Source organism: Nerophis lumbriciformis, linkage group LG08 (genome assembly GCF_033978685.3).
Source record: "Nerophis lumbriciformis linkage group LG08, RoL_Nlum_v2.1, whole genome shotgun sequence".
Lineage (NCBI taxonomy): Eukaryota > Metazoa > Chordata > Actinopteri > Syngnathiformes > Syngnathidae > Nerophis > Nerophis lumbriciformis.
The window spans coordinates 40,871,910-40,899,164 of NC_084555.2; the positions used below are offsets into that span (position 1 = coordinate 40,871,910).

The 27,255-nt window shown below is 38.9% G+C and overlaps 1 protein-coding gene across 3 annotated transcripts in view; it reads right to left on the bottom strand.

The window, feature by feature from the left end:
• The window catches only part of LOC133611803 (zinc finger protein DPF3-like), an 81,885-nt gene that overhangs the window by 17,170 nt on the left and 37,460 nt on the right, over nt 1-27,255 (bottom strand). For all 3 annotated transcript variants that reach the window (XM_061968940.2, XM_061968938.2, XM_061968939.2), the window contains exons 2-3: nt 6,640-6,800; nt 5,934-6,041 (exon numbers count right to left, since the gene is read on the bottom strand). In XM_061968940.2, the coding sequence (XP_061824924.1) occupies nt 5,934-6,041; nt 6,640-6,800 (269 nt within the window). The remainder of the gene's footprint in view (nt 1-5,933; nt 6,042-6,639; nt 6,801-27,255) is intronic.

Below are 27,255 nucleotides of genomic sequence, written 5' to 3' on the forward strand. Positions count from 1 at the left end.
TTGTATACTTTAAATAGACCCCCCTTTTAGAGCAGTTGATCTGCCGTTTCTTTTCTGCTCTGCCCCCCTCTCCTTTGTGGAGAGGGGGGCAGAGCAGTGACCACAGATGACGCGCTCGCTGTCCAAAGTCGGGACCCAGGGTGGACCACTCATCTGTGCATCAGTTGGGGACGTCTCTGCGCTGCTGACCTGTCTCCACTCAAGATGATCTCCTGCTGGCCCCACTATGGACTGGACTCTCACACTATTATGTTAGATCCACTATTGACTGGACTCTCACAATATAATGCTAGATCCACTTGACGTCCATTGCGGTCCCTTCCAAGGTTTCTCATTGTCATCCCATTGGGTTGAGTTTTTTCTTGCCCTGATGTGGGATCTGAGCCAAGGATGTCGTTGTGGCTTGTGCAGCCCTTTGAGACACTCGTGATTTAGGGCTATATAAGTAAACATTGATTGATTGATTGAAGTGGAAAGTGCCTTACTTTTAACTTTGATTTGTGGCAATGTACCTTCAACTGTAAATAATTCAGTTTGAGTGTGTGCAAAGATTAGTCCTGCTTCAAACACAGACCTTCAAAAAAACTACTTTTAATGGTGGGCTCTGTGACTACAATTTATAGAAATGGAGAAAACAATGCAACGGTAGGTAATAACAGTAGGTTAGAAATGTATAAATGATACATTAGCAATTTTAGCTCGAGTAGTTGTGTAGCTCGCTTAGCCTTCTAATGAAAGACAGCGTCACTGTCCTGCTGTAAAATGAAGAATGATTTTCCCAAAAACTACAGTACTTTTAATTGGATCAGTGCCTACTGAGTTTGGCAAAGGACCAGTTAGTAATATAATCTGTTATTATGTTTGCAATGTCGCTCGTAGGTAGTTTACAGTATAGCAGGCTTGAACCTCTATTGTTTAAAAGTGTTCAAAGCAGCAGCAGTGAAAGTATTGACATGATATAGAATAGACTTGGTAGAAGTTTAACCTTAGTGTATAGTTACAGACATTCAGCCTGGCTGGCTTCTGCTTTCTTTCTCTCATCCCTCGCAAAGTCTCCTTATTGCAACGACAATAAAACACAGTTATATAGTTGATCTTGCTATATCTGGGATGTCATCAATGTCCAAAGAGTACAATATAAGTAAGAAAGCAAAAAAACTACAAAACATATCTGCCGGGGTGGGGGTGAATGCTGACTCATCATGAGGGGCCGTGGTGAGGAGGGGTTAATTTGCATCCAACAACTCCACCTCTCAAAACGGCTTGTTTTCAAAAGGGAACACAAATATGGATTCCAATTACGTCTGTAAAACAAAATCTATGCTTTTGTTTTTGTTTTTTAGCAAAGAACCAGCAATATTATGTAGACCAAAATTAATTGTTTTAAAAACATTTTTTTAATAAATCATAAGACTCCTTTTTAGTAAAGCATTATATGGGCAATAATTTGAATAAAATGTATATTTATTCTAAAAGTAGCTGGGGAGAGGGAAGTCGAGGCTTCTCTGCTGAACCTGCTGCCCCCGCGACCCGACTTTAGATAAGCGGAAGAAGATGGATGAATAGATGGATGGACGGATACATTTATTCTAACTAAACAATAAAGTAGCTGGGTAAATTGGTACACCCCTCAAAATGTGTTTGGAGGATAATGTCTTTACAAAAGTTTAAAAAAAAAATGTAACACTTTTTTCCCATTAAAATGTTCTGTCTGCAGCCATTTGTTAATAGCCTGTGGGCATTTACAAAATTAAACTAATTTGTGGCAGGTTGACAAGAATAAAAAAAAATATATATGGGAAACACTGGCTCATTTTTTGAAAGACAGCAGGCTTCTTTTAATGGCGCTGACTGCTCAGTGCTCAAGCGCCAACACTTGCTCGCCGAGGAACACGTGTTATACAGTGTTATTTACAAACAATATTGAAAAAAAAAAGCTGGTATTGATGTAATTTCTGCATGTGGGTATCAACTTGGTATCAAAGTATCAATACTTTGACAATCCTAGTTCTGATACCAAATCAAACTGATACACCAGTTGTATGCATTACCAATATCAGGGAGGTAACGTGCGTAGAAATGATATGTTAGTGGACAGGGCCCTAACCAGATAGTTAAAAAATATTTTTTACATTTACAAAAAAAAAAAAATCACACTTTTTAACAAAGGGTATCAGTAAATCTAATTTAATGCTTTTTAATGCCATTTTTAATGTCACTTAAAAAAATGTAATGCCCATGTCTGACACCATATAGTTATTATATAAAGCTTACAATTGTGTGTATACACACAATTGTAAGCATTTGACAAGAATTATCTTGAACAGTTTCTTTATTTTCCTGTAGTAGCATCTGGTGTTCTGACTTCGTGCAGAGCCATACACAACAGCCAATTAAAATGTTCAGCCGGTCAATCATCACACTTTACCTTAAATGAAACGTATTAAAGGGGAATTGCACTTAAGCCCTCTAAATAAAAATCTTATTCTGAATTAGTTGATCAATATAATATACCAAGTAGTAATTTTTTAAATTGTATCTCTTTAAAACATGCTGTAAAAATGCAAATCCTCTGAAAGTATGCCTTATAATAGCCACAAACTGGAGGAGATGTTTCTGAATCAATATACAATTAAAAAATATAGTTACAAGGTTTTATGGAATAATGAATGAACATTATACTCGGAATTTAAATAATGAATGTGTTCGGAAATGGATGACATATTTAAACATTTTAGAAAAATACATGTCATGGAATTATATTTGGAAACATGCCAATAACATGTATCAAAAATAAAATGAGTCAATTTAACATATTGAATAGCTTGTATTTTACACCCTCTCTCTCTGATGGATACATCAGATAGCAAGTTATGTATAAAGTTTCAGGCAGCTAAAGGAACTTATTCATTTACTGTTTGAATGACAGAAAATAAGAGTTGTGGTCTGTTGTGAGAATTGACTTGTTTGTCCATCCCAGGCCACCTTAGGTCACATGAGGTGCCTGCGTCACGAGAGTTGCTAATGTTAGCCAAGTTAGCTTACGTGTGTTGGAGTGGGGACGACTGAAATAAATGTGTATGAAAGAAGATCATTAAAATGAAATGTTGTCAGAGTTAAGGACTACACGCCTACAAGTTTGGGCCCCAAGAGCCGTTTTTGATTTTGCCATTCAACGGAGTGGCTGCTTTGGAAGCAACACTTTTCTCGCTTTCAGGCATTACAAGACTTCTTGTATCCAGTTTTAAAGCCACAAAGAAAAGAAACACACAGACAGACATATCAACTTATCGATGACCGCAACATTCTTAATTAAGTTCATTTGCAGTCATCGTTTGATGTATTGGCGTTTTGACTATCGACCAAGTCCTACAATTGAATTACATTCTTTTAATTCCATTTAAGGCCTTCATTTTCATAAAATCCATTTAATGACTTTTATTGGTTTTTCATACCCTGTGGTAACTTTGTTATATACTGTATGTGAAACAATGTTTCTACTTTTTTTAAAATCAAACTTGAACATAATTTGATGCATGTTTTGTACTAAAATGGATTCATGGTAGAGAAATTGTTCAATGTATGTTTTTTGTGGAAAAAAACAATTAAAACACACATTTGCAAACGTTCCTGAGAGTACAACTGCCTTACGAGACCAGCACAAACGCTGCGCGTCATGGGGCACAGTGAACGTCTTGGGAAATGTGCCATTATATTCTTATTCCTGACAGCGCAAGAAGGAGCTATCAATACGTTTGTAGTAAAACTTCATATGAAGCGCCCAGTCATTCATTAAATTACATTTTATATATGCTTTGTCACACAAAACGGGGGCCCCCACGCATCGCAGGGTCCTACATGTGATCTGCGTATAACATCCCTGCAAGCCTTGGACAGCACAAACAAGTTACTTAGCAAAGAAACTGTCTGCAAACCAATCACAAAGTGCATTGCAATAATGGCGATATATGAGGAGATACAAATAAGTTATCAAAGATAAAACCCATCTGAAGTAAATAGTGGTAGCACATCATAGATTGTCTCAAGAGGCACCCTGAAAAGGGCTAACTTTCTTTTATAACATTTATTATTAAATGCAGTGGGCTTGTGCTCCCTTCTGTTCACAGCACAAGTGAATCAAATTAGGTGTTCTACTTCTCACAAAACAAGTTCAGCAGCCATGTAAACACATTTATCCTGTGGAAAAATGACTGATGTGCTCTGTAACAGAGCATAACTACCGTATTTTTCGGAGTATAAGTCGCTCTGGAGTATAAGTCGCACCTGCCGAAAATGCACAATAAAGACGGAAAAAAACATATATACCGTATTTTCCGCACTATAAGGCGCACCTAAAAACCACAAATTTTCTCAAAAGCTGATAGTGCGCCTTATAATCCGGTGCGCTTTATATATGGCTTAATATTAAGATTCATTTTCATAAAGTTTCGGTCTCGCAACTACGGTAAACAGCCGCCATCTTTTTTCCCCGTAGAAGAGGAAGTGCTTCTTCTTCTACGCAAGCAACCGCCAAGGTAAGCACCCGCCCCCATAGAACAGGAAGCGCTTCTTCTTCTACTGTAAGCAACCACCCGCCCGCGTAGAAGAAGAAGAAGCGCGCGGATACTACGTTTCATTTCCTTTGTGTGTTTACATCTGTAAAGACCACAAAATGGCGACAGGTTTCCGGTTCATGAAAAGACGCAATCTCTCCATCCGCACACGGAGTACTATTTCACAGCAACTGCCAAAAGACTTTCAAGAAAAGCTGGCTACTTTCCGTGCATATTGTAAAAACAAGATAGCTGAAAAAAAGATCCGGCCAGAGAACATTATCAACATGGACGAGGTTCCACTGACTTTTGATATTCCTGTGAACCGCACTGTGGATACAACGGGAGCACGTACGGTGAATATTCGCACCACAGGGAATGAGAAGTCATCCTTCACTGTGGTTCTAGCTTGCCATGCTAATGGCCAGAAACTTCCACCCATGGTGATATTCAAAAAGGAAGACCTTGCCAAAAGAGACCTTTCCAGCCGGCGTCATCATAAAAGCTAACTCGAAGGGATGGATGAAGAAAAGATGAGCGAGTGGTTAAGGTAAGTTTACGCGAAGAGGCCGGGTGGCTTTTTTCACGCAGCTCCGTCCATGTTGATATACGACTCCGTGCGCGCCCACATCACGCTGGTTTTTAATATATTATTAAAGTTTGACTGACCTATCTGACTGGTTTTTTGACATTCCTTTAGCGCAGTTAGATGCGGCTTATAACACGGGGCGTCTTATAGGTGGACAAAGTTTTGAAATATGCCGTTCATTGAAGGCGCGGCTTATAACCCAGGGCGCCTTATGGTGCGGAAAATACGGTAAGTCGCACTGGAGTATAAGTCGCATTTTTTGGGGAAATGTATTTGATAAAACCCAACACCAAGAATAGACATTTGAAAGGCAATTCAAAATAAATAAAGAGAAGGGAACAACAGGCTGAATAAGTGTACGTTATAAGACGCAGAAATAACCAGCTGAGAACGTGCCTGGTATGTTAACGTAACATATTAATGGAAAGAGTCATTCAAATAATGCTATACGTTTACCAAACAATCTGTCACTCCTAATCGCTAAATCCGATGAAATCTTATACGTCTAGTCTCTTACGTGACTGAGCTAAATATTATTATTTGATATTTTACAGTAATGTGTTAATAATTTCACACATAAGTCACTCCTGAGTATAAGTCGCACCCCCGGCCAAACTATGAAAAAAAACTGCGACTTATAGTCCGAAAAATACGGTACTTTTACAAACCAGCACCGGTAATCGCCTGTGCTAAAAGGAAGAAGAGCAAAAGATAAGAGTTGTCACATCTTAGCAGAGGAATGCAGAGGTGGATGGAAAATGAGGCTCTGATGGAATGGACAGAAAACTTACCAAGCTGGAGACCAAAGATACCCAGGCTGGGGTCAGTGGTGGTGTGCAGCCGTCTCTTCTTTCTCCAGCAACGGGCCGGATAGGTATACATCTGGCCGGATGCTACCCCTGTTCAACCATTACACACAAGCAAAAAGGTTGGTTCAGAACATACTGCACTCACACCACCTTTCTATTGGATTTCCTGTATTTTCATGTGACTGTTGTACACGGTAAGAAGACACAGTTATTCTGAAGGCAGCATGAAAACGAACAACTGCAGCAAAGTGGAGACTGGAGTATAATACTGTACAACCCAGCTCAGATACAGCAACAGGGTAAGCTAAGGTCAGCATGTTTATTTTTGTCATTTCTGGTCAGGCAGTGGTATAATTAAGGATGTGCCGATTCATCGGCCACCAATCAATATCAGCCAATTTTCGTGAAAAAGTATGTGATCGCCATTTCCAGTAATGCATTTTAATGCCAATCACAATGCTGGAGACTATCCCAGTTGCAATTGGGTGGAAGGCAGGGTACACCTTAGACAAGTCGCCACCTCATTACACCTCCAAGTATAATAACAAATAGTACTTCATATGACTTACTTTCGCCAATGAAAATAATCCATAAAGAGTATAGCCATGTTGAGCTATTTAACTTGCCATTGTGTGTGTGAGTGTGTGTGCGTGTGTGTGTGTGTGTGTGTGCGTGTGTGTGAGCCCACCTGGGCTGCGGTGATGGCGTTCCATCCAGATGTAACAGTTGTTCTGGGCCACCCCGGTTTGTGAATCCAGGAATGGCAAGCGCACACTGCGTTCAGCGCACAGGCGGGCATTGTAGCTGCGGCACTGCTCGATGGCCTCTTTATAGAACTGGTCACCCAACCTGCCAAGTAGGAGCAGCAAAGGTTAGCCAGACTACATTACAATGATTTAACGTTGAACCTATTTAATGACAGCATGTTTTTTAACTAAAACTTGCTTACTGATCAAGGCATCTTCCGATGCGAATGTGATTAAATTGACCGTTTAGGATGCATGCTGGCAATTGAGCAGCAGACTCTCAAGACTTAGTTCCACTTTCCTGAGCACCAGTGAGAGTTTGGCAGTCCCTCAGCGTTTGAGTGTTAATATTCAGAGTGGAACAGGGAAGGATATTTCACAGTCAAACCCTCAATCTCTGCCATATGCATGCTATGGTAATTAGCCTACTTAATTAATCTCGGCCGGTGCTGCACACAAGGGCAGGTTCTAATTTAACTCTGTCAAATATGGAGGGGGTAAACTTAGAGGCTACTGAAAAGGTGTTATGTGTGCGATTTCTATTATTTGTTTTCTACCTGGAGAAGCCGACATGGCAACTCATGGCCACCGGTTGTCCTAGTTTCAACATGGCATCTCCACATCTCTAGGGCATAATAAGATTCCTTCATGTGTTTTCAACTACAATATTAGGAAGACAGCCATTTTGAAGGGTAACTAATGTATTGACGGCTGCAAATCGAGCCTGGAATCGTAAAATAGACCTGGGGAGGACGGAGCTTTCCTTGTCCTGCTCTAACCCCCTCCTCTCTCTGCCTTCACCCTTGCTCCTGATGAGACGATGTGCAACAGATCAACAGTCCTGTCAGAAATGCTAGCTGCACCAAACCTTCTAGGCCATTGGGAACAAGAAGCTTTGTGATTGACAATTGTCACAGGCACACTGAGAACTGAATACTACAGTATTTCATTATTTACAGTATGTCCATAAAAAAATGTGGGATTCAACAACAATTAGAGGTTTAACGGTTGGATATCTTCAGTCCATGTTGCATGTTCTTCATCTCAAATTTAAGGTGGGAGTGTGGAGGATATTTCCCCACTCACAATATGGATGTGCCAACAACCAACCATCAATTTTCTACAACCAGTATCTGCGCTGTTGATTCAGTCTTAACTACCACATTTTTCGGAGTATAAGTCGCTCCGGAGTATAAGTCGCACCGGCCGAAAATGCATAATAAAGAAGGAAAAAAAACATATATAAGTCGCACTGGAGTATAAGTCGCATTTTTTGGGGAAATGTATTTGATAAAACCCAACACCAAGAATAGACATTTGAAAGGCAATTTAAAATAAATAAAGAATAGTGAACAACAGGCTGAATAAGTGTACGTTATATGAGGCATAAATAACCAACTGAGAACGTGCCTGGTATGTTAACGTAACATATTATGGTAAGAGTCATTCAAATAACTATAACATATAGAACATGCTATACGTTTACCAAACAATCTGTCACTCCTAATCGCTAAATCCCATGAAATCTTACACGTCTAGTCTCTTACGTGAATGAGCTAAATACTATTATTTGATATTTTATGGTAATGTGTTAATAATTTCACACATAAGTTGCTCCTGAGTATAAGTCGCACCCCCGGCCAAACTATGACAAAAACTGTGACTTATAGTCCGAAAAATACGGTAGTTAGTGGTCCACAGAAGAAAAACATGGGTGTTTTGGTGTATTACTCTGCTCAATATTACACCGGCATCAAAACAGGAATTCAGAGCATCCAGAGACAATGAATGACACACACACGCGGGCAAACAATACACCCACTGTGAATACAAAAAACACCCACGGTAAATCCCATAATCCTCCTAGCTGTGCCCTTTACTGCCATTCCTTGATATCAGCACAAATTACTGATGTAACACGACACGACATATCACCTTACTAAAACGCAGACCAGCTGTAAACGACCCCTGAAGTGGTCTCAGTTTGGAAGGCGCACTCGAATAGGGCACGCCACGTGAAAGCAGCACTCCTGAGACCACTCAAGTTGAACGTCAGACGCAGATAGGGCTCTGAGAATGTGTTTTGGGGACGCAGCATGGGGAGTGTTGCGTTGTTTTTTTATGATTTTTTTTTTCTTTTTTTAACTCTCAGGGTTGGTGGCTCAGGCATCAAGAGCAGCAGAATTAAAATGAAAAAAGAGAATCATATGTACTTTCCTCTAACTGTCATGAATACGTTCTAATAGTTGGTTGGGATCTTTATTTTTTTTTCTGTTGACAAGGAGATCAATGTTTGACCATATTTCCTAAATATATAGTTATACTTACTCATTCAATCATAATTGTAAGTACTACCTATTTGCAGTTTATAAACTTGCAGTAGTTTGCATTACACACATACTTGCAAACCCTCCCGGATTTTCCGGGAGACTCCCGAAATTCAGCGCCTCTCCCGAAAACCTCCCGGGACAAATTTTCTCCCGAAAATCTCCCGAAATTCAGGCGGAGCTGGAGGCCACGCCCCCTCCAGCTCCATGCGGACCTGAGTGACGTGTTGACAGCCTGTTCACAACATTGCCTTAAACAGCAATGTTGTGACACTTTTAAACAGGACAATACTGCCATCTACTGTACATGCATATGTGACCCACCCATAATGTGTCACATTTTTGTGTTGATTTATTTATTTTATTTTGTGGTTTGAATTCGTTTTTGGAGCTGTCATTCCACATTAATCAGTATTCACATTGGTCAGTAGGGGGCAGTAGGGCGTTTCTTCCCAATTGAATTCTATCACCTGCAGACCGGAAGTGTCTTGTCATTCTGATGAGCGCGACCAGTCTGTGAACAATTGAAACGTCCTGTGTGCTTTTTCCTCCTGTATAACAGGTTAGTTTTGGTGAATCAACTCACTGAATAATATCCATGTGATCTTTATAAGTTTAAGTACACATTCTGATGGTGGAGCCTAACTCTATAAAGTGTTTGTGAGTTGTAGTTTGTATTTGTGAATGAATCCAGTGCACAGCTGCAGTAATCAATACAAAAAGGCGACGTGAGTGCGCAATGTTTATATAGGAACTTCGGATCCTAATTCAGACTCCCAAATTAGAGCTCCCGTTTTCTTATTGATTTTATAATGTATATTTGTATAATGTGTGTGTTCTGAAATAGTGACAGAGAATAGAACAAGGATGGCCAAATCAACCCTTAACTCAACAATGAGTAGATGAGTGTTATGTGTGTGTATATGTGTAAATAAATGAACACTGAAATTCAAGTATTTCTCTCTCTCTATAAATATATATATATATAAATATATATATATATATATATATATATATATAGCTAGAATTCACTGAAAGTCAAGTATTTCTTATATATATACATATATATATCTTAACCACGCCCCCTGCCCCACCCCCGACCACGCCCCCAACCCCCCACCCCCCGAAATCGGAGGTCTCAAGGTTGGCAAGTATGATTACACATCATTAACACATCTAATATAAACTGTCACTATAGTTTTTAAATTGGATATTGAGAATATGATTATTACAAAGAAAAACATATGGTGTTCAACAATTGCAAATTTTTAAGATTTATGAGGACTGAGATTGGTATAGTAATTTTGACATAAAGTGGTACCTCGATTTAGAAGTGGCCTGTTTTTTTTTGGAATACACGCTGTTCCTTTATGCTTCAGATTGCGTGCAGAAATTTACAAGTAAATCATTACTTCATATAAAACAACTGTAGTTGTTTGTTGAACACTCAATTGTAAAGTTTTTGATGTAATGTTCGTTAACTACAATTTTTTTTTTTTTTAAATATAAAAGCATTTTGCATTAAGGTGTTTTTTTGTAGGCCAGCACAATAAATAAAGCAAGCAAATTTTAATAGGGACCATTAGGGCTGGGCGATATGGCAAAACAATTTATCATGATTTTTTTTTTTTTTTTTTACATCATTCGATCTCGATTAATATTTTCAATATTGTTTTTAACATGCCAGTTTTAAATCATCTGTACTATAAACCAAATAAACTAGGAATTAGTTTATCAACATACTGAGTACACAACAATGCAAATTCAATTAAAGAAAATGCACAGTAACGGAACAATGTACCAATAAACCAAAAGCAACCAATACGCAAAGAAGTTAAACAATGTACTGATATAACAAAGTTTAAGAAACTGAGTTAGAAAGTGTTGAAGTACAAACCCCGTTTCCATATGAGTTGGGAAATTGTGCGAAATGCCATATGTGCCAGTACCAGAAACCGCAATTAGCCGTGCTAATGTTGGAACCCATTTCCTAAGCTTATCATCATATTGAGAACGAAATAGGCACTGACACTACCCATATCCACATAGGTTTTATTTGTCGAAAATACAAACCCCGTTTCCATATGAGTTGGGAAATTGGGTTAGATATAAATATAAACGGAATACTATGATTTGCAAATCCTTTTCAACCCATAGTCAATTGAATGCACTACAAAGACAAGATATTTGATGTTCAAACTCATAAACTTTATTTTTTTTTTGCAAATAATAATTAACTTAGAATTTCATGGCTGCAACATGTGCCAAAGTAGTTGGGAAAGGGCATGTTCACCACTGTGTTACATGGCCTTTCCTTTTAACAACACTCAGTAAACGTTTGGGAACTGAGGAGACACACTTTTTAAGCTTCTCAGGTGGAATTCTTTCCCATTCTTGCTTGATGTACAGCTTAAGTTGTTCAACAGTCCGGGGGTCTCCGTTGTGGTATTTTAGGCTTCATAATGCGCCACACATTTTCAATGGGAGATAGGTCTGGACTACAGGCAGGCCAGTCTAGTACCCGCACTCTTTTACTATGAAGCCACGTTGATGTAACACGTGGCTTCATAGCTGAAATAAGCAGGGGCGTTGCTTGGATGGCAACATATGTTGCTCCAAAAGCTGTATGTACCTTTCAGCATTAATGGCGCCTTCACAGATGTGTAAGTTACCCATGTCTTGGGCACTATTACACCCCCATACCATCACACATGCTGCCTTTTCTACTTTGCGCCTATAACAATCCGGATGGTTCTTTTCCTCTTTGGTCCGGAGGACACGACGCCCACAGTTTCCAAAAACAATTTGAAATTTGGACTCGTCAGACCACAGAACACTTTTCCACTTTGTATCAGTCCATCTTAGATGAGCTCAGGTCCAGTGAAGCCGACGGCGTTTCTGGGTGTTGTTGATAAACGGTTTTCGCCTTGCATAGGAGAGTTTTAACTTGCACTTACAGATGTAGCGACCAACTGTAGTTACTGACAGTGGGTTTCTGAAGTGTTCCTGAGCCCATGTGGTGATATCCTTTACACACTGATGTCGCTTGTTGATGCAGTACAGCCTGAGGGATCGAAGGTCACGGGCTTAGCTGCTTACGTGCAGTCATTTCTCCAAATTCTCTGAACCCTTTGATGATATTACGGACCGTAGATGGTGAAATCCCTAAATTCCTTGCAATAGCTGGTTGAGAAAGATTTTTCTTAAACTGTTCAACAATTTGCTCAAGCATTTGTTGACAAAGTGGTGACCCTCGCCCCATCCTTGTTTGTGAATGATTGAGCATTTCATGGAATCTACTTTTATACCCAATCATGGCACCCACCTGTTCCCAATTTGCCTGTTCACCTGTGGGATGTTCCAAATAAGTGTTTGATGAGCATTCCTCAACTTTATCAGTATTTATTGCCACCTTTCCCAACTTCTTTGTCACGTGTTGCTGGCATCAAATTCTAAAGTTAATGATTATTTGCAAAAAACAAATGTTTATCAGTTTGAACATCAAATATGTTGTCTTTGTAGCATTTTCAACAGCATATGGGTTGAAAATGATTTACAAATCATTGTATTTCGTTTATATTCACATCTAACACAATTTCCAAACTCATATGGAAACTGGGTTTGTACAAAGAAGAATGCCGATAAACATTTTAAACCTTAGTGAAAATGGGATAATCTTATTCATCTCATTATGTGATAAATGGCTGCACGATTAATTGACATCAAATTGATATTGAGGTTTTAATTAGTGTGATAATGTAACAGCAAGAGGGTGAGTTTTTTTTTTCTCCACCGTCACCGACATTTGAGTGACATACATGTTTGCCAAAGACTTTTTGTCAAAGAAAACTGTTTTTTATGGCAAACCCACAAAATATGCAACATCTTCCTCAAAAACTTTGATTTGAAGTAATCGGAGACTTGGATAGGTCAATAATTCATAAAAACATTGATTTTGATTCAATATTATGTTTTGAGCAATGACATTTTAAAGAAAAAAAACAGCTTAGTTTTATTAATCAACATTGCAAATTTTTCTAAATTACATTTCACCTGTAAGCTTTTTTTATTCCACTTTTGTTATGTTTTTGTTTATTTTAATAGTATTTTTAGACTGTGCCGTGGGCCTTTAAAACATTAACTGTGGGCCGCAATGGCCTCCGGGCCAAACTTTTGACACCCCTGCTATAGATGAAAAAAAATTAAATCTGATAAGTCTATCAATAAAAAGCAGAGCCTGGCGACGCATGCACGTTTATCATCTCTGCTTCAGTAAACAATGACAGCGATGACGTCACTGTTAGCGATGCGAGCGGCACTTGGTAACTTGTCAGCCACTTCTCCAAGAGACTCCTTTTGAACACTCCTCGCACAGTAACACTTCAAAAGGCACATGTTTTCCCCGTTTGTTGACCTGCAAAGTATGTTTTTGGGGTGGAGGACTCTGGTCGGGTGCTGGTTAGCTTCAAGCTAACTGCTAGCCTGTCTCCATCCTCGAACGGTAGTATTTGGCAGTATTTAAGATTGATAAAACTTTCCGCGAATAAAAATTTAAGAAATTGTACCGGAAAGTGCATTACTTTGAAGTCGACCAATAATTAATAATTAATACAAATTCATAATTTGACCCGGCAAATGTAAACAAAACAAAACAAAGGCAAAAAGCGATAATCGATCAAATAAATAAAAAACAAGCAAACTGGGCGGTAAAAAAATAAATAAAAAATCCACGTCCAAGGGACGCGTGTACTTCCGGAAACTCGTGTCCTTTATGATTTTAATGTGTAAAAAGACACAAATGGTGCGTTAACGCCAACACTGAAAGTGTATTTGTCACAACCTGATCGCATTTTGTCAAACTTCTATAAATCCCTAGTTGCCAAAATCCAGTCATAATTTGGTTTGATTTAAAGGAGCCTTTCAAGGAACACTGCATTTTTTTTTAAATGTCTTTGCCTATCATTCACAATCCTTATGTAAGACAAGAACAAATGTTTTTCTTTTTTTAAATGCATTCTAACTCGTAAATAAATGCGATCAAAAGTCTGCTTTTAATGGAGCCTATAGGAGTTGCTGTATGCTGCCTATCAAAGCCCTTAAAAACATCCAAACACCTCCAAGGTTTTATATACACGCTGTAAGTATACATCTGATGTCGTAACAGGCACATTTATAATAACATGATAACATGACGGCGTGGCGCAGTGGAAGAGTGGCCGTGCGCGACCCGAGGGTCCCTGGTTCAATCCCCACCTAGTACCAACCTCGTCATGTCCGTTGTGTCCTGAGCAAGACACTTCACCCTTGCTCCTGATGGGTGCTGGTTAGCACCTTGCATGGCAGCTCCCTCCATCAGTGTGTGAATGTGTGTGTGAATGGGTAAATGTGGAAGTAGTGTCAAAGCGCTTTGAGTACCTTGAAGGTAGAAAAGCGCTATACAAGTACAACCCATTTATCATTATCATTTATTTATGTATTTTGCTCATTTTAAGCGTACACGGTGCATTCATTACAAAAACACATAACGTTAATTTTTTCCTTCAACATCACTTATTACTATTGAATGTTGACTTCATGAAAACCAATAAACATAATAAAACATCACTTACTGTACAATATCTGCTGTCATTAGGATGCCGACAGATATAATGTTGTTATATTCTCGTTTGGATGAAGAATGTGTCATCATAATTGCGAAGAAAAGGGGGATGGAACCAACCAAGCGTCTTTTCGTGTTTTTCGAGCCATTTCCAGGTCTAAATTGCCTGCCAAAGTGTACCAGTCTGTCAGATTACATCCTCATCCTTCTACTAATCAATGTGAAAGGTAGTGGGTAGAGGTGGGAATCTTTGACCACCCCACGATTTGATTACGATTACGATTCAGGAGCTATGATGTGATTAATAATCGATTATTTATGCATCCTTAATTTCTGTATATTGATGCAGTTTTACATTTCTTTTTGTTCTACTAAATGAGCGTTTATCACTTGCAAGTTGCAACTTTTAAAAACAATGCATTTGTAAAAAGAAATTCCTTCAGATTTATTAAATTCATGGAAATGTGTGCAAAACTGGAACATAGGTGCCCTATATCAAAGGAGCTGGTCGGATCACTCGGTGGGGTGGTTGGTTGTAGTCAGCCAAATATTAGAACTGTCTGCAGTTATTTATTTACAGTAAATAAATCAATTATCAATTATTGACGTTTACTAATCGATTTTATGTCCATGTCCGAATTGTGATGCATCTAAAAATCTATTATTTCTCCCACCTGTAGTGAGAGGCATTCTTTATAGGGATGTAATGGTTGTAGATACCGCTGTATTTCGGTTTTAAAGTCTTCACAATATTACCGTGATGGTATCAAACAAAAACTAGGTATGTAGTTTATGTCTGGTGCTTTAGCGTTGGCCTGGTCTCAAAATAAATTACATGTCCCAAAATTATCTGCGCAGCCTGGGCCGACAAATGCGGGTTGTGGAACAGAAGGAAGTGAAGTGTGTTCATAAAAGATGATAGGGATTGTTTTTTTGGACAAATACTTAAAAATACTTAAAAATATATCCATAACTATTTCAGTTCTGTTGCTAAGAAACACACAAACAACCCATGGCAAAAACATACCCTCTTTGACAGAGGTAAGAAAGTCTGCGTTCTGCAAAGCGCAGCACTTTTGTCTCCAGCGTTTCCAAGAGGATAAAGCCAGCCGGTCACGTTCCACCGCAAAGAAAAATCATCAAAAATAAACTTTACACTGCGGGAAATACTTAAAAGCTACTTGATAAATCCTCAATTCATCCATCCATTTCTACTGCTTGTGTCTCTCAATGTTGCTGGGGGGGGGGGGGGGAATAGTACTCCGTGTGCGGATGGAGAGATTGCGTCTTTTCATGAACCGGAAACCTGTCGCCATTTTGTGGTCTTTACAGATGTAAACACACAAAGGAAATGAAACGTAGTATCCGCGCGCTTCTTCTTCTTCTACGCGGGCGGGTGGTTGCTTACAGTAGAAGAAGAAGCGCTTCCTGTTCTATGGGGGCGGGTGCTTACCTTGGCGGTTGCTTGCGTAGAAGAAGAAGCACTTCCTCTTCTACGGGGAAAAAAGATGGCGGCTGTTTACCGTAGTTGCGAGACCGAAACTTTATGAAAATGAATCTTAATATTAAGCCATATATAAAGCGCACCGGATTATAAGGCGCACTTTCAGCTTTTGAGAAAATTTGTGGTTTTTAGGTGCGCCTTATAGTGCGGAAAATACGGTATTTGATTTCCTATTATGCAGCTAATTTTTATTTGACTGTTATTGAAATATCGTGTGTGACATCATGCACAAAAGTGCACTTTATTTGTTTTAAACTATTGTAGTGGCGTTCTGTACAAATTTAGTGTTGTTTTGATATGTCATCTTAGTGACATCGTGCACAAAAGTGCACTAATAGCTTGTTTTAAAATGTCTCTGACAATCTTGCACTTTCCGTTTTGGAAATGACATGAATGTTTGTGCCACTGCTTAATAACTGTTTAATAAATACAGTTTTGGTAAATTGACTTAGTTGTGATTTCCCTCTATGCATGAAAGTTTAAAATTAGCATATATTAATGCAGTATGAAGAAGAATGTTTTAATGTAGACACATAGAATCATCATACTGGTGTGATTTTAAGCATCAAGTGTAAATTCAAGGCTTCGGCAAAACATTGAGATATATATCGTGTATCGTGACGTGGCCTAAAAATATCGAGATATTAATAAAAGGCCGTAGATCTTATAAAGTGACTGGACCGGCACTTTGTTTATATGAAGGAAAAGCGGACGTGACGACAGCAGCACAGTTGTATTGCGCGCACGACATAGATGTTTTTTTAAAATGTATTTTGTCATTTGTGATTGCCGCTGTTCACATTCACTCACTATCACACACGCGCATACGTCCACACGGAAGTAATACAAATAACACTTTTCAAAACAAAAGCAGCACCGTTGTATTGCACACTCGACATAGATACTTTTTAAAATGTATTTTGCAATTTATGATTGGCCTCAGGTCTGATCTAGATCAAAGTGTGAGAGTCCAGTCCAAAGAGGGGATGGCCCCACATAGTGGGGCCCAATAGACAACCTCTCATTGGCTCCATTATAAGCGGGCTTTTGTTTACAAGTTAGAATGCACTAAAAAATACATCCGTCATCTTGTCTTTCATAATGACTGTAAACGATAGGCAAAATAAAATTTAAAAAAGTGCAGTTCCCCTTTAAGCTTTGCCTGTGGTATGTGCTACACATGCATCGTATGATACAATTATCTGGTGCATGTGAGATGGAACAAAAGCTAATCTTGAGGCCAGCGTAGAGTTTTCCATTATCAGCATGTTCCTGTCAACTGTCTGCTGCTGTCACGTGGTCACGTAATGTGACCATGTGTCAACACTCATTTTGCATGTCACTTTGCATTTCTAGCTTGTAGCAGACACTCTCCAGTGTTTAACTTGTCAAGACACCCGCAACTACAACCAGGAATCCACAACATAAGTCTTTACTTAGCTTCACAAGTGTGCAAGGTGCACTTCTCATTCACAGGAAGCAGCCACTACCACAGCAACAACCAATCAGAGCAGTTAGAAAGAGAGCAGGAATAAACCAGACCATAGTTCACCACAACACCGTGCCAAAGAACAGAAGGCCTGACTCACCGAGTGCAGCAATGTTACCACAAAGCAGTACACCTCGCTTCACTATGGTATAGTACACGTTGTAACACAAATGTAAAAAAGCTAACAACTGGTATAAAAATAGGTAATCTGCACAGAAATGTTTTTTATAGCGCCCTTTTGTTGGCTTACTTACACTTGCTTTACAGATGCAACCACAGGTATGAAGCCAGGAGGGTGGAACCAGTTACACTAAAGCCAAATGATTGGTTGAAGAATGCATGGGCATAGGCAACCATAATGTAAGCCACCAGGTAATGTGCTTAATGTTAAGAAAAACAAAAGTCAGATTACAATAATTTAGGTCAACTCAAATGAATTGGCTAGCCCCTTATTTGAATGCCATTGAATGTATGACAAAGGTGAGGACAGATATCCCTTTGGTCTCGAGATCGACCGATTCAGTGTTAATTTTGTTGACTAAAAATGTTTGTCTTAGTTATCAACGACCATTTTTTGCATGACTAAAATTAGGGATGATGTTTGTTAAGAAATAATTGATGTCGATGACATTATCGAATCCTCTTATTGAACCGATTCTTTATCAAATCTCTTATCGAATCCAGATAGGTTGTTGTGTGTGCACCTTGTGTGTGCACTGAGTTCCAAAAGCCGTAGATGTTATATATGGAGGAAAAGCGGACGTTAAAGGGTGAAGGTTTCAGGTGAGAGAGGATGCTAAAGGCACGCCCCCAGTGAGCCTACAGTGCTGCTATGTGCGTTGTAAATAAAAAAATGCCGATTAACACATCGCCAACATGGACGAGGTGCCGCTCACTTTCGTCCCCTTCTTCTCCACACTGTGGAGAAGAAGGGGACCAGCACGGTAGCGAATCCATACGCACAACGGGGCAAGAGAAGTCGGCTTTTACTGTTGTGCTAGCTTGCTATGCTAATGGACAACGAGACTGACTTTGAAAATGACAAGAGGGAATCTGGCGTGTTTGATGGAGAACTTGCCCAGCTGTTCATTTCGGACACAGAATATGAGGACTTTGATGGATTTGTGGTGGAAGATTGATCAAAAAATAATGTGAGTACATTGATAAATACTTCAATAAAGTACAACCGAACTCAGCTTTGCTCCTGCTTCCTTTTTAAAACAGCGTCCATGCATATGCTAGCGTATCTTTTATGCTAGCGTATGTTTTAAGCTAGCGTATGTTTAACTATGCCTGCGGCCAAAAATACGCTGCGCCTTATTTATGCCTTAAATACAGAATTAGCACCCGTAACTGAAACGACGCCTTTTAATACAGTGCGCCCTATGGTTGCGAAAATACGGTATAGTGGCTTCGATAACGGAAACTGGTTCTCAAAAAGAGATTTGAATCCATGGAATCTGTTCTTTTCTTATCGAAGCATCAGGAGAACCGGTTTTCGAACATCATTCCTAACTAAAACAAGACAATAACGAATCAAAACAAATGCACGTTGACGAAAACAATTGACAATTTTGTCGAGGAATAAAAACAAGACGAAAATGTTGACAGAGAAGAAATCCATCTATCCATCCATCCATCCATTTTCTCCCGCTTGTCCCTTTGGAGTCTATCCCAGATGCACTCGGGCGGAAGGCGGGGTACACCCTGGACAAGTCGCCACCTCATCGCAGGGCCAACACTGATAGACAGAAAACATTCACACTCACATTCACACACTTGGGCCAATTTTAGTGTTGCCAATCAACCTATCCCCAGGTGCGTGTCTTTGGAGGTGGAAGGAAGTTTCCGGAGGGAATCCAATCATATTCAATTGTGTCTTTACGTGTGTGGGACAAGTTTTACAATGAGAGTAAAACTTGTGGGAGAGGGGCGGAGGGTAAATCCCAAAGGGGTCCAATCAGAAGTACTGTCTTTGTAAGGCAAAGTGTTTGGACTTTTTGCTGGAAAAACAAGACTGTATTGTATTGTAAGGATGTAACATTAAACGGTATTAATGATGACCGCAGCAAGTCCTGACAGTTAGTATTATCCTTTTGAATTAAATGGCTGGGATAGGCTCCAGTCACCCCAGAGACCCCTGTCTTCTCCGGGTCAAAACTCCAGTTAGCTTGTTTTTGTTATCGATTATTGCTTTCCATCAGTGTTTTGTTTTGTTTATTGTGACGGTGCGCTCTTATCACGCCGTCACTTGAGGACCGGCACGTCTCTCTCTCTCTCTGGCCAGGAGAGCGAGAATGCACCTGCATGCTGACAGCGGGAGCAAGCACGCAGGTGGAGACAGGCTAGCTGTTAGCTTCAAGCTAACCAGCACCCGACCAGACTCCTCCACCTCAAAAACATTACTTCACATCAAGTATTCCACTTTGAAAAATATTTTTTGTGGAAGATTTAGCATATTTTGTAAAAGAAAACACAGTTTCCTTTGACAAAAAGGGCAGAAAAAAACAAACTAAAAAAACAACATAAAAAAAAAAAAAAAAGAATTGACGGATAGATCTGAAGTTGATGAATGTTTGACTGAACTGAATAAATGAACATATAAATAAAAATGTGTTTTCTTTTGTATTATTATTTTAATGAATTAAGTAACATTTATGACAACCTTTTTCCAAAACACAATATAGAATGTGAGATATGACAGGATAATGCATACATTTATCAATTGTTTTCAAAACGGTTACAAAAAAGTGTGACCTCAAAAATTTACTGTGGGACCCCGTTTTTAAGACTTGATTATTTCGGTACTTTTCTAAATAAAGGGCACCACAAAAAATTGCATTATTGGCTTTATTTTTTTTTTTAAATCTTAGGGTACATTAAACATATGTTTTTTATTGCAGTTAAGTCCTTATATAAAATAGTTAACATACTAGACCACTTGTCTTTTAGTAGTAAGTAAACAAACAAAGGCTCCGAATTAGTCTGCTGACGTATGCAGTAACATATTGTGTCATTTATCATTCTGTTATTTTGTCAACATTATAAGGACAAGTGGTAGAAAAATAATTATTAATCTACTTGTTCATTTACTGTTAATATCTGCTTACTTTCTCTCTTAACATGTTCTATCTACACTTCTGTTAAAATGTAATAATCACTTATTCTTCTGTTGTTTGATACTTTACATTAGTTTTGGATGATACCACATAATTGGGTATCGATCCGATACCAAGTAGTTACAGGATCATACATTGGTCATATTCAAAGTCCTCATGTGTCCAGGGACGTATTTACTGAGTTTATAAACATAATACACATTTAAAAAAAAGGCAAAGCAAGGATTAGTGAAGCTATAACACTGCTGACGGCGGATGGACGTTAGCCGCTTGCTAGCTAGCCATGTTTTAAAGCACTTCTTCCGGTGGGCATTTTAGTGTTATAACTTCACCTTTATCATTAGTTTTTAAGCCGAATTGCGTCCATTCTCCCTTTTCTGTCTACACACTGTGTCTGCTTGTAAGTACTCCGTGATTGTGTGCCGCCGAACATGCTCCTCTGCTCGTAAAACCAGCAATGTCCCGACGTGACTATATATATATATATATATATATATATATATGTATGTGTGGGGAAAAAAATCACAAGACTATTTAATCTCTACAGGCCTGTTTCATGAGGGGGGTACCCTCAATCGTCAGGAGATTTTAATGGGAGCATTCGCATACCATGGTTTATATAGGGCACAGAGTGGGTGGGTACAGGCTGGTCTAGGGGCGTGGTGATTGGTTCATGTGTTACCTAGGAGGTGTTTCCGTCTATGGCGGCATGTTGTTACAATTTCGCTGCGCTTGTTGAGGGATGACAGGTCTGGACGGTAGATAATAAACAGTTTCTCTTTCAAGCATAGGTTGCATCTTTTATTACCACTATTGTAAGGTGTGCTGGATGCAAGAATTTGCCATGTTATTGAATATTCAACATTATTGCATAACATACAGCAAAAACGTCTCAACGAACATTGGACACAAATTCTTCAACCTGATTGACAAACACTTTCCCAAAGACAACAACCTAAGAAAAGTATTCAACAAGAACAACATCAAATTGAGCTACAGCTGCATGAACAATATACGACAAATCATCTCAAACCACAACAAAACAATTGCAAATGAGCCGTCGACCCCCAGTCAGAACGACTCCAAAACCAACAAAGCATGTAACTGTCGAAAGAAACCTGATTGCCCCCTCAACGGGGGATGCTTACAAACATCAGTTGTCTACCAATCTAAGGTAATACGCAAGGACATTAACACATCCGACACATATGTAGGATTAACCGAGGGTGAATTCAAAACCAGATGGAACAACCACAAGGCTTCTTTCAGGAACAAAAACCTGCGAAATACCACAGAACTCAGCAAACACATTTGGGACCTCAAAGACAATAATGTTGAATATTCAATAACATAGCAAATTCTTGCATCCAGCACACCTTACAATAGTGGTAATAAAAGATGCAACCTATGCTTGAAAGAGAAACTGTTTATTATCTACCGTCCAGACCTGTCATCCCTCAACAAGCGCAGCGAAATTGTAACAACATGCCGCCATAGACGGAAACACCTCCTAGGTAACACATGAACCAATCACCACGCCCCTAGACCAGCCTGTACCCACCCACTCTGTGCCCTATATAAACCATGGTATGCGAATGCTCCCATTAAAATCTCCTGACGATTGAGGGTACCCCCCTCATGAAACAGGCCTGTAGAGATGAAATAGTCTTGTGATTTTTTTCCCCACACATACATATATTGCGCTCTACTACGGTATCGAGCACTATTTTTTGGATAACCTTATTAAGACATATATATATATATATATATATATATATATATATACACATATATATATATATATATATATATATATATATATATATATATATATATATATATATATATATATATATATATATATATATATATATATATATATACACACACATATACATATTTACAACGTACTGCTTTTATATTTCCTGTATTTTATATTATTACTTTAAACTGTTTCATATTTTAATTTTTTTATCCTGTAAAGCGCTATACTAAATAATATATATATATATATATATATATATATATATATATATATATATATATTAGGGGTGTCACTGTACACAAAAATTTTGGTTCGGTACATACCTCGGTTTAGAGGTCTTTATTTTATTTACCAAATTTGTAAACAATGGCTTTATCCTTTTAACATTGGGGACACTATAATAATTCTGCCCACGTTAATCAACATTAAACTGCCTCAAGTTGTTGCTCGGCTTAAATAAAATGACAAAACTTTTCTTCTACAAACCCCGTTTCCATGAGTTGGGAAATTGTGTTAGATGTAAATATAAACGGAATACAATGATTTGCAAATCCTTTTCAACCCATATTCAATTGAATGCACTACAAAGACAAGATATTTGATATTCAAACTCATAAACTTTTTTTTTTTTTGCAAATAATAATTAACTTAGAATTTCATGGCTGCAACACGTGCCAAAGTAGTTGGGAAAGGGCATGTTCACCACTGTGTTACATCACCTTTTCTTTTAACAACACTCAATAAACGATTGGGAACTGAGGAAACTAATTCTTGAAGCTTTGAAAGTGGAATTCTTTCTCATTCTTGTTTTATGTAGCGCTTCAGTCGTTCAACAGTCCGGGGTCTCCGCTGTCGTATTTTACGCTTCATAATGCGCCACACATTTTTGATGGGAGACAGGTCTGGACTGCAGGCGAGCCAGGAAAGTACCCGCACTCTTTTTTTACGAAGCCACGCTGTTGAAACACGTGCTGAATGTGGCTTGACATTGTCTTGCTGAAATAAGCAGGGGCCTCCATGAAAAAGACGCCGCTTACATGGCAGCATATGTTGTTCCAAAACCTGTATGTACCTTTCAGCATTAATGGTGTCTTCACAGATGTGTAAGTTACCCATGCCTTGGGCACTAATGCACCCCCATATATATATATATATACATATGTATATATACATATGCATCATACATATATATATACATATGTATATATACATATATAAACATATGTATATATACATATATGTACATCCATCCATCCATTTTCTACCGCTTATTCCCTTCGGGGTCGCGGGGGGCGCTGGAGCCTATCTCAGCTACAATCGGGCGGAAGGCGGGGTACACCCTAGACAAGTCGCCACCTCATCGCAGGGCCAACACAGATAGACAGACAACATTCACACTCACATTCACACACTAGGGCCAATTTAGTGTTGCCAATCAACCTATCCCCAGGTGCATGTCTTTGGAGGTGGGAGGAAGCCGGAGTACCCGGAGGGAACCCACGCAGTCACGGGGAGAACATGCAAACTCCACACAGAAAGATCCCGATCCCGGGATTGAACCCAGGACTACTCAGGACCTTCGTATTGTGAGGCAGACGCACTAACCCCTCTTCCACCGTGCTGCCCATATATATATACATATGTATATATATATATATATAAACATATGTATATATACGGAGCTGCACTCAGGCGAGAAGCAGCCCCCGGACAAGTCGCCACTTCGAAAACTGTCACCCAGAATATATATTCGAAGCCAGCAAAGCTAAACATCAGTTTGTGAGGTATTTACATTATTAAAAGTTCAATTGTTAGTTAACTTTTCTGGGAAAAAGCATTTTCCAAACTGATATAGACAAATATAAATAATAAATATCTGTGTTGGCCCTGCGATGAGGTGGCGACTTTTCCAGGGTGTACACCGCCTTCCACCCGAATGCAGCTGAGATAGGCTACAGCGACCCCGAAAGGGACAAGCGGTAGAAAATGGATGGCTGGATGCAATATGATTACAACATTAGAACGTTTGTATTCAATTACAGTACCGTATTTTTCGGAGTATAAGTCGCTCCGGAGTATAAGTCGCACCGGCCGAAAATGCATAATAAAGAAGGAAAAAAACATAAGTCGCACTGGAGTATAAGTCACATTTTTGGGGGAAATGTATTTGATAAAACCCAACACTAAGAATAGACATTTGAAAGGCAATTTAAAATAAATAAAGAATAGTGAACAACAGGCTGAATAAGTGTACGTTATATGAGGCATAAATAACCAACTGAGAACGTGCCTGGTATGTTAACGTAACATATTATGGTAAGAGTCATTCAAATAACTATAACATATAGAACATGCTATACGTTTACCAAACAATCTGTCACTCCTAATCGCTAAATCCCATGAAATCTTATACGTCTAGTCTCTTACGTGAATGAGCTAAATAATATTTGATATTTTACGGTAATGTGTTAATAATTTCACACATAAGTCGCTCCTGAGTATAAGTCGCACCCTCGGCCAAACGAAATGAACAACTGTGATTTATAGTCCGAAAAATACGGTAAGTGTGTTTATCCTAAACATTCCTGCTACTTAATTTTACACATTATGGCATTTTTAAGTGGTTTTTTTTGGACATATACCAAAATAATATTGTACAGTGCCTTATACTTTGATAATATCGCACCATTCAATGACGCCACTAATTTTTTTAACGGTCGATTAACGCGAACACTTCCTTTTTGACACCCTCCAATCCAATCCCATTTATTTATATAGCACTATTAACAACAAAACTGTCTCCAGAGTGCTGTACATAAAAAAGAAACAATAAAAAGTAATCAAATTACAAGCATTAGCAGGGAGAACTTGACTCCAGTTCACTTGCTACTGATGAGCCAGAAGTGAGCAGAAATGGACAAAGGAGTAGTCTACATTATGGAAATGTCAGGTTAAAAGCCATGGCAAATACTATTTTTCACTGTCAGAAGAGGAGACCTGCAGCAAACACGTGCTGGGCGTGTTGTTCATAAGTGGGTGTTGCTTCACTTCCGTGTTCAGATTACGATTAACGTTTAGTGATAACATAACATTTAGATTGTTACTGTGACTGCTTTAGTAGTGAAGTGTGAAGTGAATTACATTTATATAGCGCTTTTTCTCAAGTGACTCAAAGCGCTTTACATAGTGAAACACAATATCTAAGTTACATTTAAACCAGTGTGGGTGGCACTGGGAGCAGGTGGGTGAAGTGTCTTGCCCAAGGACACAACAGCAGTGACTAGGATGGCGGAAGCGGGGATCGAACCTGCAACCCTCAAGTTGCTGGCACGGCCGCTCTACCAACCGAGCTATACCGTAAGTAAGTTACCATACCAACTTTATTCATAATGCCCTTTAAAGACATACAAGCTCAACAGAAATGAAAGACGGTCGGCAGGATGTCGAATTGAGAATTTTTTATTGCAAACAGTCGATCCGACATCAAAACATGTCAAGATACTTTCTCAAACCAATCACACAATTTTCCGGCTTCAAAATAAAAGCACTACGCTATACATCCGGTTTAACTATGTTTAGGGTTTCTCCTTAATGTACAAGCTTCACATTAGCCACCACACAGAACAAAATAAAGTAATATAAATGTATTGTTGCGTCCAGAAGAAAAAAACAAACAAAGTCTGACTTTCTTTTTAGCTTTTATGGCCAATTTTATGCTAATAACGGGCCCAATTACAGCAAGTATTTCCTCCGTGCACACACGTCTGCCTCCGTGCTTCACTCATAGACACACAACACTTGTTCATTCTCTGCCGACACGGTGTTTTCACAAACCATGGGAAAAATGACCACCATTGAACACTAACATATACATTAACACCAGACATACGCACCAGACATACGCACTGGTTTTCTGGAGCGGAGACAGCGTGTCTGCACTGTGGACGTACTTTAATATATTCAAGATATACCCGCGGACAGCGATCTTCACAATTTAAGACGACACTGGCGGCTTTTAATGAGAGAAAGGCTCTCAACAACGGGAAACAAGTGTGACGTCAGGCTATTTGCTGCTTGCTCTTCATCACGGACATGGCACGACAATCTAAACAGAGTCTCTAAACACGAGTACATAACACCATGAATAGATGCTAGATTTGTTGGCAAGTGTATTTATTACAGGAAAAGTGCCCAAAAGGATTAGACATTTCTAAAAAAAAAACAAAGGCAGCAACAATTTAAAAATAGAGCAAAACGATATTATGTAAGAATATGTAATACTACTTTATGTTCAATTTGTGCCTTATTTCTTGTATTAAATTCCTTTCCTGCGCTCTTACTTTCGTTTTACTTCCTGTTTGCCGTCACCACTCCTCTGGTCTCCCTCACCTGTCCCTGACTGGCAATCTGGGCACACCTGTTCGAGGTTGCCAATCAAGGTTCTTTATATTCAAGCCCACCCTGCAAACAGGGCATAATGTTGCTTGCAGTAGCTTAGGGTTTCTTGTTTAGCTTGTAATTAATTGTATGTTCCCTGTGCACTTTCTAGTTGCAATATTTCCACCATGTTTTTTGACATTAAAGTCATGTTTACCTGTGCTACACCTGCCGTCTCTGCATTTTCGGCGGGTTCAAGACCAACAGAACCTAACACACCGGCCCTTTTGCCATGCATGAGGAAATTATTTTATGGCTGGAAGCAATTTGTTTTTTTTTATATATATATATTTTTTGTCATTCAAGAATACAAATGAC